Source organism: Schistocerca piceifrons, chromosome 8 (genome assembly GCF_021461385.2).
Source record: "Schistocerca piceifrons isolate TAMUIC-IGC-003096 chromosome 8, iqSchPice1.1, whole genome shotgun sequence".
NCBI lineage: Eukaryota > Metazoa > Arthropoda > Insecta > Orthoptera > Acrididae > Schistocerca > Schistocerca piceifrons.
The window spans coordinates 490,897,610-490,919,323 of record NC_060145.1 but is presented as its reverse complement, the minus strand read 5'-3'; the positions used below and the strand labels follow the sequence as shown (position 1 = coordinate 490,919,323).

The following is a 21,714-nucleotide window of genomic DNA, read 5'->3' as shown; positions in this document are numbered from 1 at the left end:
GGGCGGGTGGGGCAGCAGCAGCAGCAGACGAGTGGTCGCAGCTAGTCCGTGACCTCAGCAGCCAATGCAGGTGTGCTAGCACGGTGTGCAGCATGGCACGGTGCTGCCCATTACTGCATGCCAGGGTGGTGCCATAGCGATGGGGGCATATGTCTGTGGTGGGTGAGCAGCACTGGGAGTTGGTCTGGCCTGTGTGCTGTGTGTGACAGTGGTTGGTGGCCCAGAGCACAAGACAAGCAGCTGGACTTGCAACTCAGGGAAGAACGCACCGTGTGGGGCGACAATGGATGTGGGAGGGGGACTAGGTTGCCTGAGGAGCTGCTCTGTGATGCAGTCTCACTGGATATGGGGCAGCAATAGCTACTAGCAGAGGCAGGCTATTGACCGCCAAGCACAATGTGGCCAGTGCATTTGGTGTAATGTGTGCCAGAGTGTGTGGGCATCAGTGAGTGCTCCTGCTGTCTCTGCCTTCTGATAGATACCCTGGTGGAGTGCTGGCAGGGCAGCGGGAGAAGGCACTGCTTCTCAGGTGCTCGAGGCTGCGTTCTGAGCAGTGGCGAGGGCCACTAGGGTGCTGGAGGAGTGGCACCCGTGGTTCTATCGGTTGGAGTTGATGAAGCATTGAACTCGGTGCCATGCATTGTGCCTTCAGCGTTGGGTTTTTCACGCTCAAGAACAACGGCAGGAGGGTGGGGGTAGCAAATGGGAATGATGTGGCTGCATCTGCGTTTCAGGCACTAGTGGTATCAGGGTGAGCTTTGGTGTCAGCAGTGACATCTGTGGCATCTGTGGTCACTAGGGATATCTCGACCAACGATGCTTCATCGGCATCATTGATGGTGAACATGTAAGCTTGTCTTAGTCTGTTAATGGACATCACTGACGGGACACTGCAGATGTGCACAGTGAATGTTTTGTTGCCTTACTGCAGAATGAGGTGAGGACCCGAGTACCATGGACAGAGTGGGGGCTGACAGCCATTGACCCACACCATCACATGAGTGAACAACGTGAGATCATGGTGCAAGAAAGTTTTGTGCTCCCATGTAGTCTTGCAGCTACTGGGATACACAATCTTCTATCACCATGGCCGTGTCATTATCTTTATGATCCTGCTCAGTATGGATGGCCGCCGGCAAGCGAGAACTCCAGTTGTGGATGTGGAGTTTGTCCAACAAGATGTGGGGTTCACCTAAGGTGCAGAGGTGCTGAGGTGCTGCAGGAGCTGGGTGGGACTCACATTGGAACAATCAGCTAATGAAAACAAAGGCCAGGAACCCTCTATTTCTGACAGTGCAAAGTGTGTGATTAGGCACTTTTTCAGTTAATTATAGTTGCCAGACAGTGGGGCGTAGACTATGAGTCTGTGCTGAGCTATGGTAAGGGTGAACTTCATTGTGTTGCTTATAATTGCAGACACGGTGAAGATCGCCTCCAAGGATGCAAACCGTAGACGTGGGTCACGGACATCGAATGCAGGGAAGTGTGTGGAGGATCTGCCGGTTGACTTGTCAGCACTGGGGCCTGTGTGAGGGGTGCAGTAGTGCTCATGAGTAGGCAAACTGCATGAGGACCTAATTAAAGCTGGCTGCCTGTGACTGTGGGTCAGGAGGCCCATTTGCAAGGACGTGATCAAAGGGAATGCTTTGCGCCATGGACAAGGTTCCATAGGTGTGCTGCATCTTGTTAATAAGTCTGGCAGTACAGATGAGAAGAGGGGAAGACAAGGATTGCACAGTTGGTGCTTGCACACATGCTTTGGGGCAGGGAGTTATACAGCGGGCACTCTAAAGGAGAGATGTGCTGCATGGAAAAAATTCAAGAATTTGCATCACCAGTGTGGGTAGGCATGCTGTGCTCTCAGTGCTTACCACACAGCATGCATTTCCACTTAATTTAAAAGGGAAAGTAATTGGGAGTGCAGTGGAATGGAATGGATATTTTAGAAGTATCACGCGGTTAGAAATTTAGCCACACGAATATTTATTTATGCACAAACTACACACAATCAAAAAATACATATAAATTCTTTAACTGTCTGTTTACTCCTGTTCATGTACTTGCTGGCAGGAAATTTACTGTCCCAGTTTGTGAAAGGAGCCTACAACAACAAGGTGTTTGCATTACAATAGGCAGCTGCACATTCTATTCATGCTGGAGGCTATGCCACTGGTTATGTTTGGTAAACAAGGTGTCTGCAAGTTATTTTCAAAATATGATGCAAGGCTGACTCGCCATAATATGTCCATTCACTGCCATTGGGAATCTGTTGGGTTTCAGCAATCACAAGTCTTCATACAGTGCCTTGGTCCTCATTAAAAAATACTGCAACTTCATGTGATGGTGGGAGGAAAGACACTTCTGTCAGCAGTTGCAGCAGCTCTTTGAAGAAAGGGCAAGTGCAGCTGTGTGGGTAGAGTCATATGCTAGTACAGATTGTGGGGCCTTGGAATTTGGAATTAAGAGGTGCCACACCAGCAGAGGAAAGTTTCTCATTTTAATTTGACTTTGTGCAATTCAAAATAAATTAACTGGTCCCTGAGTAAGATTCTTTGTTTCTTTTCATGCTTATGTTATTTGATTTAAAACATAAGATATAAATTTATTTCTCACCACCAATCAATTCTTTTCAAGTAGGGGCCAGAGACTGTTAACTCACCAAAACAAATACTCCAGGCACAGAACGCTTGGAGCTTGAACTGGTTCTGGAGCAGAACATTTATGTTATAATACTTATAATATCATTTTCTTTTTCATCTTTTTCTTTTTCTTCTTTCCCTGTTTGCAATCTGAGGAGCATGTTAATTCATATCAGTTTCATTCCTTCTGGTCTTTTTCCATGTCTGATATTCTTTTGTTCTCATACTTTGCAGCCTCCTTCACTTTTCTGTACATGATGATTTTGTACTGTTACTAGTTCTGTCCTGTAAACCTGTGGCACAGTGAATTTTTTATTTAAATAACTCCCTCTCTTGTTCCTGCATTTCAATTTCTTCCAGATCCCTTTCAACCTCCTGTATTCAGCATCTATTAGTTCTTTGCTCATCGGAAACTGTATGATTTGCTGTATTAACCTCCCTTGGTCCATTCTAAGTATGTGTCCAAAGGACACACTTCTTCTGTTCTGGATTATGTGCAAGATTCTCTCTACTTTGGTACACAGTTCTTGGTTTGCTTGTATTACAAATTGTCCATCTTCTGTGATTGCAGGCTTTGTTGGCGTATTTCATCTATGAAATCTTCACGTGTTATCACCCGAGTGGTGTCATCTTCTAGTCGCAAAATTTCAATGGATTGCGTATCCATCGTCTTCGCCTGATGATGATGTATACACAGTCCATTGAAACATTGCAACTAGAAGACAACGCCACTCGGCTGATAACCCATGAAGATTTCATAGCTGTCCATCTTCTGTTCTTCGGGGTCTCAATAGCCTCCTGACAATCTTTCATTCCAACAGTTGGATTGGATTGAATTGTTTTGGGGAAGAGACCAAACAGTGAGGTCATTGGTCTTATTGGATTAGGGAAGGTCAGGGAAGGGAGTCAGCTGTGCCCTTTTAAAGGAACCATCCTGTCATTTGCCTGGAGCGATTTAGGGAAATCATGGAAAACCTAATTCAGGATGGCTGGAAACGGGATTGAACTGTCATCCTGCTGAATGTGAATCCATTGTGCTAACCACTGTGCCATCTTGCTCGGTATTCCACCAGTTATAGTCTCTTAAGTACTCTTGTTCTTACTAGGATCAGAGTTTGTGCTGTGTATAAAGTTTTAGGGTGAATCAGTGACTGGTAATGTCTGAATTTTGCATTGATTGATATATTCTTCTCATTGTAGATGTTCAGAGTTAGTTTGTACTTTTTTTGTGCTCCAATTGCTTCTTTTTCTGACAGACCAGTTTCTATCTGTTCTCCCAGGTATTTAAATCTCTCTACCTTTTGAATTTTTCCTTCTGCTATTGTCATCCATCTAGAAGCTGCCTCAACATTTGTCATATACTGCGTCTTCTTGGTAGAGATCTGTAGAACCGCTTTAATCACTCATCCCTGTAGTTGCATGGTTTAGTTAACTGCCTCATTTAATGATTCTGACAATATCACAATATCATCTTTGAATGCTAGACAATCTGTCTGTATTCCTTTTTTCTTGCACCCCAGCCATATTCCACCCACACCTTTCGTTTCTTGTCACCAGTCACTGATCACCTTATTGAGTACGCACTCTGGTTTTCATTTTGAAGGCCTCAGAAAGCATTCCTCTGATTTAACCTTGGATGTTGTGTAGTGTAAGGTCTGTTTAATCAGTTAATAGGATTTTCTGTCCAAAGTCATTCTTATTTTGATGTCTCCTTGTTACTCACCAATTTGTGGGTTTAATTGTTTTTCCACTCTGTTCAGCATTGCTTTTGAGAAGACCTTATAGTCTCTGGTATTAACGATATTTTTTCTTCACACATGTGAAAAATGTGGTGTCACCACCAGACACCACACTTGCTATGTGGTAGCCTTTAAATCAGCCGCGGTCCATTAGTATACGCCGGACCCGCATGTCGCCACTGTCAGTGATTGCAGACCGAGCGCCACCACACGGCAGGTCTAGAGAGACGTCCTAGCACTCACCCCAGTTATACAGCCGACTTTGCTAGCGATGATACACTGACAAACACGCTCTCATTTGCCGAGACGATAGTTAGCATAGCCTTCATCTACGTCATTTACTACGACCTAGCAAGGCGCCATTACCAGTTTATACTGAGATTGTTAATAATGTCTAAACAAGAGCAATGTTCTCCAATTGTGGATTAAAGTTAAGTATTCCAAGATCTTCGTACTTTATTTGCAATTCTCAAGACATTGTCCTGTTCCAGACCTCACGCCAGTCTGCGTGAGCTTAAACGCGTGCCTTTCGGCTACCGGTCATAGTGGATTGGCTGTCTGGCCAGTCCACTACAAAAAACATACTTTATTTGTGCTCAGATCCTGCAACTGACTGGTTACTATTACTCTGCTGGCCATTAAAATTGCAACACCAGCGAGGACACAAAATCACCAAATTTTACGTATTGTGCATACACAATATAGTAGGAAGGAAACACAATTAAATTTGTAGGTGATCAGGGGATACACAGTGTGCTAAATTGATTGGCTATTATCAGTTTCAGATTCAAAACCTTCTTATTATGATGTCTCCTAGTTACTCACTGTGTAATACACAGTGCTGCCACCTCTGACAGCATAAATAGCTCTAACCCAGCTGGACATTGAGTCGAACTGAACTCGGGTGATGGATATTGACTCGTAGGCAGATTTCCAGTTTATGAAAGGCAGTTGTCGTAACTACTTTTGCTATTTGTGTGCACTCTGTGGATTTGAACTTCTGTATGTACATTGGCTACATCCTTATATCATGGTTCACTGAATTCAGAGCTTAATGCTCACTACATTACTTGGATTTCCACAACAGGAAGAAAGATGTCAAGAAGTGAGATTGATGCTTTTATCACTGTATGCCTGCCTAGGCTTGTAATACTTTTGTGGTGTCTGAATGAAACAGACATTGTTGATGATCCACATCTGTACAAAATAATTCAAAATTAATTTGCTAATTGTGAAGTCCTCGACATCAGCTCTATAGGTAATAGACCTACAACCCAATAGTGATGAAAATTCTCACACCTCACTGTTGGGTAGTAGATCTTTACTTGATGCAGCTGATGTTGAAGGAGTCACATTCAGCAAATTAATTTTGAATCAAATGTGATGATGTTGTGTGTCCAGTAGCATCTCGTATCATCACATCAGGTGTTGGGTCCATACAATGATGACTCATACACTCTAGCATCATTTGTTCTCATCTGAACCTCCACAATTAGATACATACATTGTGGCACTGTACACAGAAATGGGAGAGTGTGATAACACCCCTTCTCATGTGGCTACTTATCTTGCTGGAACTGAGCCCGTTTCCTTATTTGGAGTACGTAACATAATTGTAACCCTGCCCGGCAGAGTGAACGACACATCTGTCCTCAAAGCCACTAGTTGTGTGCAGCTCTTGAGATCCTGCATGCCATCAAGTATTGGCCTCCTGGACCCCCTGACTCCATATTTGCTTTACAGTCATGGGATCTGAATAACCCGAACAGCAATATCATGGAATGATAAACTGCTGTCCTAATAGGGCACAATTATGCCACTGTTGAATTGAGATATGTGCTAGTAGAGGCCTCTCATTCTTAAGTGAAGCATAACATGATGTTCTTACAAACAGCCAGCATTCTAATTCAGTTTCTGAATGAGAAACCTGCTCTGTAATTCTTCCTTACATGAAGAATATAGATGGTGTCACTCTCGTCTACTTTATGTGGCTGTGCTGAAATGCTTACATTTGCATATCTGAGCATGTATAACAGTTTTTGCAAGTACAACATTTGTTGCAGGCTGCCTTCAGACTGATGCAATTTAAGGGGCTGCAGTGTTATTGTGAGTTAATGAAGTCATAAGTAACAGTAGAGGACCTTACCTGTGATTGTTGAGAAGTTCAGATATAGCCCAGGTTAAGGAAACCTCAGTAATATTCTGAAAGTCGAGCTGTAGCCCAATTCCAGCTGATACACTCCTTTTCACATTTGCATGTTGATCAGCCATTATAGGTATTCCGATGATAGGAACACCACGGCTGATAGCTTCTATTGTACTCATAAGACCTCCGTGAGTAATAAAGAGCTGAACATTTTTATGAGCTGGAATATTAACAGGTAGTTTTAATATTATCAGTACAATAAAGTCATATGAAATAGTTATATTTGAGACAATGATGTTTGAAACACAGGGAAAAAGTGTTGAGACTGTTCGAGAATATGTTTACATGTTAAATAAGCATTAATTACTCCAAAGAAAACTGATAGCAGAGTTATTATTTAAAACGGCAAGGATAATAAAGCATATATATAAAACCACTTTGATCAAACCAACGTTTATTATCTTTTATGTTGACTCAGTCATGTCTTAGTGTTGTTGCAACATCATTAGTACTTTTTATTTTTAATTGTTGTCATTACTTTAAGAAAGTAAGTTATTTTGGAAACAGGTTCACACTTATATGAAGATGCTCTTAATATTTGGTGAAAAGTTTTACAAATCACTAACTTACATTCCAAATCTGGTTTTTTATGTAGCTTACACTACAGTTTGGCATCTGCTGTCAATAAGGGATTTACGTTAACACATTTTTTGTGAAGAAAGTAATGTCAAAAATTAAGTTAGTGGAACATGATTATTTCACATGATTTTATACACTGTGGGCTGCAATTTAGAATGAAATTTTTTGTGAAGATACTGGGGACATTTAGCTATACATTGAGCGTACTCAATGTAGCCTCCATCAGCTGTGACACATTTGGCCCAATGTTCTTTCCATGATGTAAATGCACTTTAGTAAAATTCTGGGGACTGACTTTTACACCGTCCCTTAACACAGAAGATAAGGTCTTTCTCACTAATAAATGTTTTACCACACAGGTGGGCCTTCAGACAACTAAAGAGGTAAAAATCAGATGGAGCCAAGTCCAGACTGTAGGGAGGATGGGGAACAATTCTCCAACCCATTTTCCTGATTTCTTCCTGCATCATAAGGGCAGTATGAGGTTTGGCATTATCATGGCATAGTCTGATGAGCTGACCCTGACGCTGTGGTCTGTGGGTCTTGATGGCATGTCACAGCTTGTTCAATGACAAACAGTAACGGTCCTGGTTAATTGTGGAGCCAGGTTCCAAAAAAGTCAATGAAAATGACACCACACTGATCCCAGAAGAAGGAGGCCATCACCTTTCAGGCTGCTGTTCATGAAAGTCTCGCTTTCTTCTTCCAAAGGGAGCCTGGACAACGCCAATCCATGGATTGGGTTTTGCTCTCAGATTCAGACAAAAACAAACATGTTTCCTCCTGGGTAATGACACCAGCAAAGCACTATTCCCACTCTTCAGTAAAGGTCTTCATGAGACCCTCACACACATTATTCCTCATCGTTTTCATTTCTCTTGTTAATAATCTAGGCACCCAACATGCACAAATTTTTCTGTACCCTAGTGACTGTGCCAGTGGTACCACTTTTTGAATGCCCTTTGTAATTGGAAAAGCAGTGTATATCTTATCCAAATGCTGTCTGTTTCATGTGGCTGTCTCCAGGTTTGCAAGACAGTTTGTAAGTACTCTTGCTGGTAAGTTGGAAATATATCATTTAAAGTTAAATAACTAATGCCTCTATGCTCAGGCCTCATGGGAAAAGCATTGACAACTATCTAGTCATGTGGCTGAAATCAGTATGATGATGCATAGTGTTAGCACACCACTTTTCTTCCCTTCAATGTTGGTTTTTAAGATTTGTGTGAAGTTAAAAAGTATGTGCCATATTGAGAGTCGAACTAGGAACAATACCTTTCACAGGAAGTCCACTATTGGTTGTATTATTTTAACATGCCTCCGGGGCCAGTTCAAAGTTTCAAGTTACCTCTTGTTTCTCACAATATTTTTCAAGCTCAACAGAGGTTAACACATTGTGATGTTGGATATCATTTCTGGGAGAATGGATACATTGGAGGGTTTTGACTTAACCACATTCTCAGGAGCATTACTGAGAATCTTAGTGTTGACTTTCCCATACTGAGACCTGTACTCCTCCATCGAGTATTTTCTCAGATGTATTCTCAAGGCTGAGTGTGTTCTATAAGAGCTCTACCACCAAGAGAAAAATCCTTGGCAGTACCACAAATAGAAGATAATGTGAAAGAACTCATAAGAAATATACTGATGAGGTGTAAAAGAAAGTAGTAATACAATCATGATGAAATTGTAACACTCAGATGTACTGTGATGGTTATTTTTACATGTATTTAAATTCTCACAAAACTGTGACAATATAAAACCTATACCCCAAACAAATTAATAATAAAAAAATAGCAAATGGAGGAAAATATTTACAAAATTTGAAAAAAAAGCTCATATTGGATGTAAAGAAACAGGAAAGTTCCCCACTGTAGAGGAACTGCACTATCCCTTCCTCTTCCCCACTCCCTCCAGACTGCTGCTGCTATCCCATGTGATAGTTGCATTCAGGCCTAAGCTGCTGGAGTTGGCGGTATGTGTATGTGAGGTGTGCTTGCATGTGTCTATGAATGGTGTGTGTTTCTCTTTTGCTGATGAAGGCTGTGGCCGAAAGCTTTGTGTAAGTGTCTTTTAACTGTGCCCATTGGCAGCTTAACATGTCTTCCTTATGGTAAGTAGTAATCAATATTTTCCTTGGTAGTCATGTGTACATGAGGTGTGCTTGATGGGTGTTTTTCTGTTTCTCTTTGCTGATGAAGTCTGTGGCTTTTTGTAAGTGTCTTTTAACTGTTCTAGTCTGCAACTTAACATGTCTTCCTCTTGGTAAGTGGTAACCTATATTTTCCTACAATACTGATATTTCTATGTGGAGTTTCCTTTGTTAGATATTATGGTTTATTAGTTGTGTAGGTGCTGTTTATTGTATTTTATTTTATTTATCCATCCGTTGACAATAAATATTGTATCGATGTTGTCAAGGGTACATGTAAGCCATTTCAAAGAAATTGGACACAAACAATATATACGTAAAAAAGTACAAAACAAAATAATACAATGAAGTTAATAATAATGCAATGAAATTAATATAGCCTATATACATCCCTGCTTGTTATTTTAAATGCATAGTCTGTTTTTCATAAGGCTTTAGTTTTGTCCTCCCTAAACGGCTAGTCCTTATATACACAACACTGCTCAAGTATATATTTATTGCCATGTGACCTGATTTTTGACAGATCTTTTGGAAAACACATTTCAAAATATCCCATGAAAATGGAAGAAAATGTGTTATATGCATCATTTGTATTTGTTAGGGATAGTCCTTCTGCCCAAGCCTCATTAGTTAGCATATTTATGAATTCTACACAGTTTTCTGTAGAAAAATTTCTTTTATACATGAAGTGTGTTTTTTTCTCTTTCAGTGGCCTTGAAGGAATTTTGAGAACAAGAGCACTGTGGTCTGATAATCCCAAATCAGTATTTGTTACTTCAACTTCTGTGCGTCCTACATTTGAAAATATATTATCAATAATACTGACTGTATTATTTATATATAAAAACAAAGATGAGGTGACTTACCGAACAAAAGCGCTGGCAGGTCGATAGACACACAAACAAACACAAACATACACACAAAATTCAAGCTTTCGCAACAAACTGTTGCCTCATCAGGAAAGAGGGAAGGAGAGGGGAAGACGAAAGGAAGTGGGTTTTAAGGGAGAGGGTAAGGAGTCATTCCAATCCCGGGAGCGGAAAGACTTACCTTAGGGGGAAAAAAAGACAGGTATACACTCGCACACAAGCACATATCCATCCACACATACAGACACAAGCAGACATATTTAAAATTGGTCTTTAAATATGTCTGCTTGTGTCTGTATGTGTGGATGGATATGTGCTTGTGTGCGAGTGTATACCTGTATTTTTTTCCCCCTAAGGTAAGTCTTTCCGCTCCCGGGATTGGAATGACTCCTTACCCTCTCCCTTAAAACCCACTTCCTTTCGTCTTCCCCTCTCCTTCCCTCTTTCCTGATGAGGCAACAGTTTGTTGCGAAAGCTTGAATTTTGTGTGTATGTTTGTGTTTGTTTGTGTGTCTATCGACCTGCCAGCGCTTTTGTTCGGTAAGTCACCTCATCTTTGTTTTTATATATAATTTTTCCCACGTGGAATGTTTCCTTCCATTATATTGACTGTATTATTTGTTATTCTTGTGGGTGTGTGTATGTGTGGAAGCAGGTTGAAACTACATAACAGATTTAGGAACTGGTCTTTTAGCCTACTTTCACTCATAAGATTAATATGCAAATGATAAGCGGAAATGTGACATAAAGACAGTAATAGTTGATAATTACACAATAATTCCTAATCTTCATGACAAATGAATTTGATTTCAATACAAATATTAAGGTGCATAATCCTGTACAAAGAAGTGTATAGCAGAAATATTCTGAATCAATAAATGTTAGTTTTTAAATAAATTTCATTCCCTCTCTTGCTTTAGTTTTTGCCTTCAGACTATAGTACCAACATTTATGTACTACATCTATATTTCTATATTAAAAATGGGAAGTAGTTGTATAGAAATAGAAGAAAGAGTTAACTGAATTAAAACCAAAGTTGAGAATTATGCTAAATGCATAAACTAATGTATTTTTAATCTTGAAAACTGGTCATCTTCCTCAAAACACGTGTATAACCTTCTTTGGGCAGAAATTCATTAGAAATATTTTTTATTGTAATACTTGTCTTCAGAAATGAAGTGTTTATTGTAAATACTGAAAAAAAGGTAAAAAAATTGAATTAAGTGGAGGGGTGGGGGATACTCACCCACTTGTGGAGGAAACTTTTCCATTTATAACTACTACATCCACTATAAGTTTTTCCTTACATCCACTATAAGTTTTTCTCAAAGTTTTAAAACTTTGTACATTATTCCCCCGATTTTTTCTAGTTTGCTTGGCTACTGTGTAAGCAGCAAAATTAATTTTGTGTGTGTGTAGAACATATCTGAACAATTTATACAAAGTATAAGTCAACACAAGTATGGACATTAAATAGTAAATCAATTATTGTTCTTACCTAGTAAATCAGTCTGTGGGAGCCACTTATCAATTTTTACATTCTTTGGTTTTCCCGGGATATTATCTGTTTCGTATTTCCAAAGAACACATTGCTTCAACTTTGAAAATACATTAAGAAAAATTGTTCTTTTCTCTTCTGGGAAATCAGCACTCCTTAAATTCGAACCCATGCTAAAATACACAACTCCTTGTGTGCATGTATCAAGATAATTCTGAATATCCTGCAAAAGCCATATGAGCGTCATTAAGTGTTACCAACCAATGCATTAGTGATCCATCTTATGCAATTAAGGTTTATTTGCAAACACATATTGCACTGCTAGATCTCAAATACAAGTTTGAAAGAAAGCTAGAGAATTTCGAATAGTTAGCATATCATATTGACAATCAGTGGTTGGGCTTCCATCCTTCAATAAATGAAGCAGTGTATGGCTGTTACCAATATAGTGTTCAGTGGCCCCTTTATCTCCTGGGTACAGAGCTGTGCCTATATTTCTTATGTGTGTTTGTTATCCAAGACATTTACACAACATCTTTCCAAAGTAGCCATAGATATTAAAAAACCTGCATGGTAGCAATCTGAATTTTAATGAGCACATGTTTCCATAGAGATTTCTTTAATTTTCCTATGGGTGGCAATTCTATAGTTATGCATGTTACTACAGGTTTGCAGTCCTCCTCTAGCTATTCCTGCTTTGGCATTTTGCATTTCCTGCAAATCTCTTTTTTAGACCACTATAGTCCTGTTTGCTTGCTTCACTAGTTGTGTTCCTGGTTTCTTTCTTACATTCAGTAACTCATTTGTTATTCAAGGATATTTCTTGGACATTGTGTTTTGCCTATTTGATGTTCTACTGCCTTCAGTATTACATTTCTTGAAGCTATCCATTTGTCTACCAGCCACAATGGCCAGAGACAGTGGCTATTTGTGTGTGAGTTGTGCTTATGTGAATGTGCATGTGTTTTCTATTTACAAAGAAGGTCTTTTGGCTGAATACTTATTTATCAGTCTTTTAATTGTGCTTATCTGTGACTAAACACCTTCTCTATGTGGTGGCTAGCAGTCTATCCTGTTCATAATATTGATGTTATTCCATCTTGGACTTCCCATTGTTTCACTTGTCTTGTACGGTATTCCTGCCTCCTGTTGCATCCTTTGAAATTGTTGAAAATTTCTGATTCTTTCAATTTGTCCAGATTCTACATTTCTACAACTTCTTTAGAATTAATCTGCAGTTCTTATCTAATAAATTATAGCAAGAGTTCATATCTGCCACTTGAAATGATTTTCAGGTTAAAATGTGATTTTGAAATTTCTGTCTTCCCATTATATAACCTATATGAAAACTTCCAGTGCTGCCAAATCTCTTCTATCTATACAACTGTGATTAATGATTTTTAAACTAAGTGTTTCTGGTTAAATAATACTCTGTTTATAGCATGTTAATCTTTGTACATATATATCTGGCTAGTTAATGTAAATAAAGCTGTAAGAATGATATATGTTGTCCTGTTAGTTATTGTACAGTATGTAAAACAGTGCCAAAACCCGGGAGTGCTGTGACTATTGGTGAAGGAACCAGCTGCTAGACAGAAAAGGAATGAAGGAAACAACATCCGCTTGTTTCACGTTCTAGCCCTACAGCAGGGCAGTCTGTAATCATGTTACCTCATCACCCGCAATTGACCAACTAGAAAATTATTTTGAACAATTACTTCATGAGCCCACTCAAAGTGTAAATGCATACTTGACCTTTTAGCAACAAATAATCCTGGACAAATAGTGAGTATCATGATGAATACAGGGATTAGTGATCACAAGGCAGTAGCTGCTAGGCTGAATACTGTAACTCCTACAACCATCAAAAAGAAATGCAAAGTATATCTATTTAAAAAAAGCTGATAAAATGCCCTTAACGCCTTTTTAAGAGACAGTCTGCACTCCTTCCAATCTGATCATGTAAGTGTAGAAAAGTTGTGGAATGATTTCAAAGAGATAGTATCAACAGCAATTGAGAGATATAGACCACATAAATTAATAGGTAATGGTACTGATCCCCCATGGTACACAAAATGGGTCAGATCACTGTTGCAGAAGCAGCAAAAAAAGCATGCCAAATTTAAAATAACACAAAATCTCCAAGACTGGTAAAGTTTTGCAGAAGTTCAAAATATAGTGCGTACTTCAATGCGGGTATCTCAATAATTCCCACAACGAAACTCTGTCTCGAAATCTGTCAGAAAACCCATAGAGATTGTGGTCATATATAATGCACACCAGTGGCAAGATGCAATCAATACCTTCACTGCATGATAACAACGGTGAAGTCACTGATGACAGTGCCACTTGACAGTGCCACTAATATTAAACACGATTTTCCAAAACTCCTTCACCAGAGAAAATGAAGTAAATATTCCTGAATTCCAATCAATAACAGCTGACAAGATGAGAAACATAGAAATAGATATCCTCAGTATCACAAAGCAGCTTAAATCACTTAATAAAAGCAAGGCTTTCGGTCCAGATTATACACCAGTCAGGTTCCTCACAGAGTATGCTCACTCACAGAAAGATCCGTACCTAAAGACTGGAAAATTGCTTAAGTCACACCAATACCCAAAAAGGGAAGTAGGAGTAATCCATTGAATTACAGGCCCATATCACTAAAGTTGATTTGCAGTAGGGTTTTGGAACATATACTGTACTCGAACATTATGAAGTACCTCAAAGAAAACGTTTTATTGACACGTAGTCAGCACGGATTCAGAAAATATCATTCTTGCAAAACACCACTAGCTCTTTATACTCACATTGACAGGGGATGTCAAATTGATTCCATACTTTTATATTTCCAGAAGGCTTTTGACACCGTTCTTCACAAGCATCTTCTAACCAAACTGCGTTCCTATGGAACATCACCTCAGTTCTGTGACCGTATTCATGATTTCCTGTCAGAAAGGTCACAGTTTGTAGTAATAGATGGAATGTTATTGAGTAAAACAGAAATAATATCCGACATTCCCCAACAAAGTTTTATAGGTCCTCTATTGTTCCTGATCTATATTAACGACATAAGAGACAATCTCAGTAGCTATCTCAGATTGTATGCAGATGATGCTTAGATTAGATTAGTACTTGTTCCATATATCATGAATACAACACTTTGTAATGATGTGGAACGTGTCAGGTTAATAAAAGGTGTCATTTACCATCTTGTAAATTCATCAGATGACCAAAACAAATTGCAAAATGATTTAGATAAGATATCTGTATGGTGCAAAAAGTGGCAATTGACACTGAATAAAGAAAAGTGTGAAATTATTCACATGATTACTAAAAGAAATCCGCTAAATTTCGATTACACAATAAGTCACACAAATTTGAAGGCTGTAAATTGAACTAAATACTTAGGGATTACAATTACAAATACCCTAAATTGGAATGATCACATAGATAATGTTGTGGGTAGATCCAACCAAAGACTGCAATTCATTTGCAGAACGCTTAGAAGGTGTAACAGATCTACTAAAGAGACTGCTTACACCACACTTGTCTGCCCTCTTCTGGAGTATTGCTGTGCAGTGTGGGATCCGCATCAGATGGGACTGATGGATGACATTGAAAAAGTACAAAGAAGGGCAGCGCATTTTGTATTATTGGGAGTAGGGGAGATAGTGCCACAGACATGGTACATGAACTGGAGTGGCAATCACTGAAACAAAGGTGTTTTTCATTGCAACGGGATCTTCTTAAGAAATTTCAATCACCAGTTTTCTCCTCCAATTCTGAAAACATTCTGTTGGCACCCACCTACATAGGGAGAAATGATCATCACAATAAAATAAGAGAAAGCAGGGCTCGCACAGAAAAATTTAAGTGCTCGTTTTTCCCACACGCTGTTCAAGAGTGGAACGGTAGAGAGACAGCTTGAAGGTGGTTCATTGAACCCACTACCAGGCACTTTATTGTGAATAGCAGAGTAATCACATATGTAGATGTTGAGTACCTTTTTCCTGGCAGGCACAAATTAATGGATGCACATACTAACTCATATATAATAACAAAGACTGAATGTTACCTGCAAGGGTAGTGAGTAGTGACATTTTTAACATTATACATTTTTTGTTGTACTACAATCTTTGACTGCTAGTCTGACAAGAATCTGCTGACAGCAAAATGTGTCAAAGGGTGTAGGACAAAGAATATGCCATAATCTGTAACTGCTTTGAATGAGTGTTTCATCACAACTGTTTACATCATGGCCAACCAGGGATAGTGGCCTGGGCACTGCGAGCCATCTTGTTTGTAAAATAGGCAGAGTAGAGCTGTGGCTGTATGTTTACATCCTTAACTGAACTAGCAGGAAAATAGGTGCAAAAATGTGAAGTGTCTTAGAAAACCATAAACGTCTGAAATCTGATAAAAAGCACATATTTGGTATTGTGTTATTAGTTCTGATAATTTCCACCTTAATAATACAAAAGAAGTATTGTTGACAAATACAACCGATGTAAATGTTAAGAGCTTCATTACAGATACACAGTTCATGCAGTTGTGAAGTGTGTATGTGAACATAGTACCACATTTGCATTTTTTAATAATGTGGACAGATTCTAAGACTACTATCAAAATTATGGAACTTAACCTTATGATTAATATTAATCATTATAATGTCGCTAGTCAGTTCTATAAGAAGGATGCCATAAGTCGAGGAGTTTGAATATTTACTAAATCTAATGATTAATAATGTTGAGGGCTGTAACTCAAATATCTCAAAAGAATTATTTTCTCTGTATGTCCCTTTTTGTTGGTAGCTCAATGATATTAACTTTTAGATTCTGTTGTTGATACATGGTAGCCAAGTGTTACAGTGACTTGCGGTTATTCATAAGTCAATAATAGCTAACAGAACTCATCAAGTAAATTATTATTGTTGCATGCAAATTGATGGTTTGTATGCCTGAAGAATACCCACAGTTCTCTAAATTTATCAAACACAAAAGTAAGTTTGAGTACTGAAAAGTATTTTGTCCAAGTGTGTGGGGAGCTGGGTAAAGTAATAATTATAGATCACCTACATGGGACATAGACACTTTCAATAATAGTCTCTTCTGGACATTACGTTTACAGAAAAAGACACTGTTATTGGCTGTGTGGACTCCAGTATAAATCATGTGAATGAATCTGCATCTAAGGAGCTATTTCTTAATGTATTGCACAGCTTCAGCATGTTTCCTCTCATATATAGACCCACAAGGATAGTGAACAGAAAAGCAAGTTTCATAGGTAACATTAGGCTTCTCTACTGGTTAATTTGTTACTGCAACCAGGTTTTCTGCTTTCATATTCATTAACTTCACCAACTCATTTTTATGTATAGTCCATATATGTAACATTGTTCTCTCAACTAAATTTAGAAAAAGTTGTGTAGATAAAAATGCCAGGCAATAATATGTAACTCTAGTAAGTAAGGCTCTGACTTATCCAGAAGACTGGAACAAAAAAAACTTTTTTTTTGTAATCAGTTGATGTTGGATCAAAATAAATAAATAAATAAACTCTCAACCAAATTGTTACCTTCCAACATAACCTAGACCTTGAGTTGCACTACAGATCAGTCTATCATCACAACCAAGGTTTCAGGTTGGGGGGATCCAGTATGTAACTTTAGCTTATAATGAGTAATGAATTCTAGTTAAAAGTGAGTTCACAATCAAATAATAGTGCTGCTTGTAATAATTTCTCTTCGGCATTCATCATTAACTTTGAAATGTGCTTTCCAAACAAACTGACAAGTTTCCATTCATGTAGGAGAACTAAATCTAGTACCTGCATTATGCCAGCCATTAAGATTTCCTTTTGGGGTTTAACAGGGATTAATTATCAATTCAAAATATTAACAGATCTCCAGTTTACAGAGTATGTAAAGACTTATAAGAAAATATGTTGTTTGTGGTTTTGTTAACATACACTTTTTCTTCACCATAAGCCCAAGAGAAGAAATCCATTTGTGTAAGTACTGACCTGGGTGACATTTTTGTTGCTCCTCACAATCCAATCACTTTTCATCAAATACCTCATCAGTGTAGTTATGCACGGTTGTTGTGTAATGTGGTAGGGCTCCATCATGTTGAAAGTAAAGTGAGTTTAAGTTGTCGATTATTTTCAGTCCCCTAGTAGCATATCTTGTTCACATTTCCAGATAGTTCCCTCCATCTTAAGTTCCAGCAATCAATCAAGACCCAAGTACTCCACAACATGTGATACCACCACAAATGGTAACACCAGGATGATTTAATTGCATCTCAAAACAGGTCTCTATGTACCAATAGGTACAGCTGTTTCTGCTTGAAAGTTGCATCACTCCAACTTATCTTAGAAAAATCTCACTACCACCTTCTCTTCATTTAACATTGTCTCACAAAATTTAAGCCTATGATTGATATTGACTTCCAATAGCCTGTGTACAAGACAAGGTATGTAACATTCGAATTTTGCCTTATGTAAAATTCTCCACACAGAAATTTTAGAAATATTCTACTTGAGAGATAGCCTTTGAGTAGACTTTTAGGGCTCCGGATAACCACATGTATAACTGAAACCTATAGATGATGTAGCTGACCTGTGGCTATCAGCTGCAGAACCATGTTTCTAAAAATGTTTCTCTGAATTGTAGACAGCCTTCCTTGTAGGTTGAACAGTGTTGAAATTATTAGTTCATGCTCTTATTATTAAGTTATAACCACCTTTGTATCACATTTTAAAGTAAAAACTGTTTCACCATCAGAAAAAATCTTCGCAACCTATTAGAATCAACAATGGCCAATGTCAGATATTTGATTTAATAGCAGTACACTCTGGTATTTGTATCAATTATCTGGAAAAGAAATACAGCAGTGCACTCTGGTGTTCAGCTCTATAATTATCACAAATAAATGAGATAACATTAATATTTTCAATGGGTACTGAGTTTTTGCTGGCCACGTATTCTTTGTCATTTGGATATGGACTGTGAAAGGATGCATAAAGTGTACATTTTTTCGTGTGTGACAGGCAGTTCACCACTAATTTATTACTTTCATCAACCTATCCCAACACTGGGCAAGAGAAAAGCCATCATAAATTTAATACACAAGTGATGTGAGTATCATATACATTGGAACAGTTTGGGTACGATGTAATAGAGCTGTTTACAAGTCTATTACAAGAAAATGAATGTAATTTTGTTTGCTTTCATCAACTGAGCAGCCCAATCAGATTTGGCATCAACTCTCCAAGTTTCTGGAAGTATATTACACTAACTGGCCAACGCTTCCTCACACATTCCACTGCTGAGCAAGTACAGTTGCTTACCTATGGTTTGTGTACTTATGAAATTCACATTAACTTCAGTCATGTGCGTACTTCCTGCAGTAGACTAGAGAGATTAGATTAGATTAGTACTTGTTCCATAGATCATGAATACAACACTTCGTAATGATGTGGAACCATTTGCCATTGCTTTTACAGTGAGGTTCACTGTGGAAAATATGATGACCAAATTGACAAGGGAGAGGAGCTAAGCAAACTTCTCATTTCATCTAAAGTTAACTTCATTTATTACCTAATTAATGGGAAATGTATTATTCTCAAAATACAGTATTCAGAACAATAGACTAATAATTGCTAGGAAGGATACCTACTACAATGTTTATCAGCAAGCAGCTTATTTTGAATTAAGATAGGAACTTCAAACAAACCAGAAAGCATCAGCACAACTAAAAGTGGTACAGGTCCATTGTGTTTAAAGATGAACACACACACATGAAGTAAACACATTATTTTTTGTGTTTATCTGACAAGATCATTCAGTGCAGGGGGCAATTTATTTGTACATAGGATCTATTACCTTTGTACAATAGTCTTCTTTTGAAAATCAATTTGTTTGCCAAGATATTAAATTAACACAATTACCAGATTACTAGATTTGACAATATGAATTGTCAACCTCAGATCCATAAAACTGGGCAGCAGGAGTTACATCATACAATGGTTGCACAACCCTTTCTACATGAGGACTGTACCACATGCATAAAAGGTTGAAGCATTATAGTGACATACCAGGTGTTCTATCACAAAGTATGTACTCCAAGCTGTATATACTTCATGGCAGAACACCTGACACATCACCCTGCCATAAAGAAGTAGTCTTTTCTACCATCACTAAAACTTTCATATCTTAAGTGAAGATGGGTGTGCTTTGTCACGTTTACAACTATATTAGATATCCTTAGTCAACATCACCTATAGCAAATATGTCACTGTATTGGACTGTTTGCAGTGAGGCTGAAGCCACCATCTGTAACTACGTAATATGAGGCACGATAGTCAGAGCCTATACAGTTTTGCACCAGTACACAAATATGAGGGGGATCAAAAAGTTTGTAGCCTAACAAATTAAGAATGACAGAAATGTCATAATACCATTATTTTTTTTATATAAGACCCATGTACACTAACACACTTATGAGCATGCCAAGGTAACTTCTGCAAACCATTCAAATAAAAGATCTTCAATTTTGAATATTACCAAGTGTTCACAGCGCCAATCACTACATCAGCACTGTCAAATCGTTGTCCTTTGAGATCTTTTTTAGGTTTTGGAAAAGAAAAAAGTCTGATGGAGCCAAATCTGGAGAAAATGGCAGATGAAGCAACAGTCCAAACCTGCAGTCATGCTGAGTTTCCAGTGTTGTGAGGGCTTTGTGCACTGGTACATTATGCTGATCAAAAGAACTCCTTTTTTTTCTTTATCTCTTTTCTCAAACGATGCAGGAGTGTGCAACAGTATGATCCATTGATAGTTATGCCCTTTTGCGAGTAATCCAGCATAATTACACCTTCTGCATCCCAGAAGACCTATTCCATCACCTTACCAGCTGATTTTTTGCATCTGGAATTTTTTTGCTGTAGGGGATGATGGATGTTTCCATTGTTGTGACTGTTGCTTTGTCTCAGGATCAAAGTGGTGAACCAATGTTTCTTCCATTGTCACATACCTTGCAAGAAATCTGTCTTCATTTGCTTCAAATTGGCAGATGATTTCTTCACAACACCACACATGCTCCCATCTCTGATCTACATTTAAGTCTTTTGGGACCCTCCAAGCTAAAACTTTCCGCATTCCCAAAATATTCACAACAATGTCATGAGCATGCCCATGGGAGATTCCAAACATGGTTTCAATGTGCTGCAACATTGTTTGATGATCTTGTAAAATCATGTCATGAATTGCAGTCACTGTTACATCAGTGGCAACAGCGATAGGCCGTCTAATCCTTGGCGCATCTTCCACATTCGTTCTTCCAGGTTTGCAATTGGACACCCAGTTTTTCACTGTTGCATAAGAAGGAGAACTCAATTCTGCATGTCCTCTACACTTTCCTTGGGCATCATTCCCCTCAAATGAAGATATTCAATCACAACATGGTTCTTGATTTTCTCTGTATTTGTCATTTGGCTTACACAATGCATCCAAGTGGTGAAACAAATGAAGCTGGAGCCACGAAATTTGACTTGTATACACAGACAGGGTCACTATAAAAGTAGGTGATGTTGTTTGTGAAAGACATCATGGTAACTATTTTGGGCTAGAAACCATTCAACCACCGCTCATACCTATTCAGCTCTTAAGCACATTTCAAATATTGAATTTTCAAATTAATTATTTCCTTGTTAGTGACATAATTTGTGTATCATGACAAAAAACAGCTATAAATGATTTAGTACAACCTTGCAGGAATGTTATGTGCTTCAGCTGAAAGAAAAATTTACACATTTAATTTGTTTTATTTTTAAGGCAGTTTCAGCAGAAACTGTAAAATGGCATTTGAACAAATCTGCACACCAGGAAACAGTTTAGAAATTTCTGTGATGTCAAATCTAAATCTTAATGGACGGTATTGGCACATGTTTCAGGCACAAAGTAATTAAACTCAACAAATGGTTCTGTGTCACAGTGTAATAAGTGAATTATGGTAAAGTACACTG

General features: G+C 38.4%; 1 protein-coding gene across 1 annotated transcript in view; it reads right to left on the bottom strand.

Moving 5' to 3' along the window:
* The window catches only part of LOC124712488 (UDP-glycosyltransferase UGT5-like), a 55,537-nt gene that overhangs the window by 8,681 nt on the left and 25,142 nt on the right, over positions 1 to 21,714 (bottom strand). Inside the window, exons 3-4 of the mRNA XM_047242783.1 lie at positions 11,683 to 11,905; positions 6,525 to 6,744 (exon numbers count right to left, since the gene is read on the bottom strand). Coding sequence (XP_047098739.1) covers positions 6,525 to 6,744; positions 11,683 to 11,905 — 443 coding nt within the window. The remainder of the gene's footprint in view (positions 1 to 6,524; positions 6,745 to 11,682; positions 11,906 to 21,714) is intronic.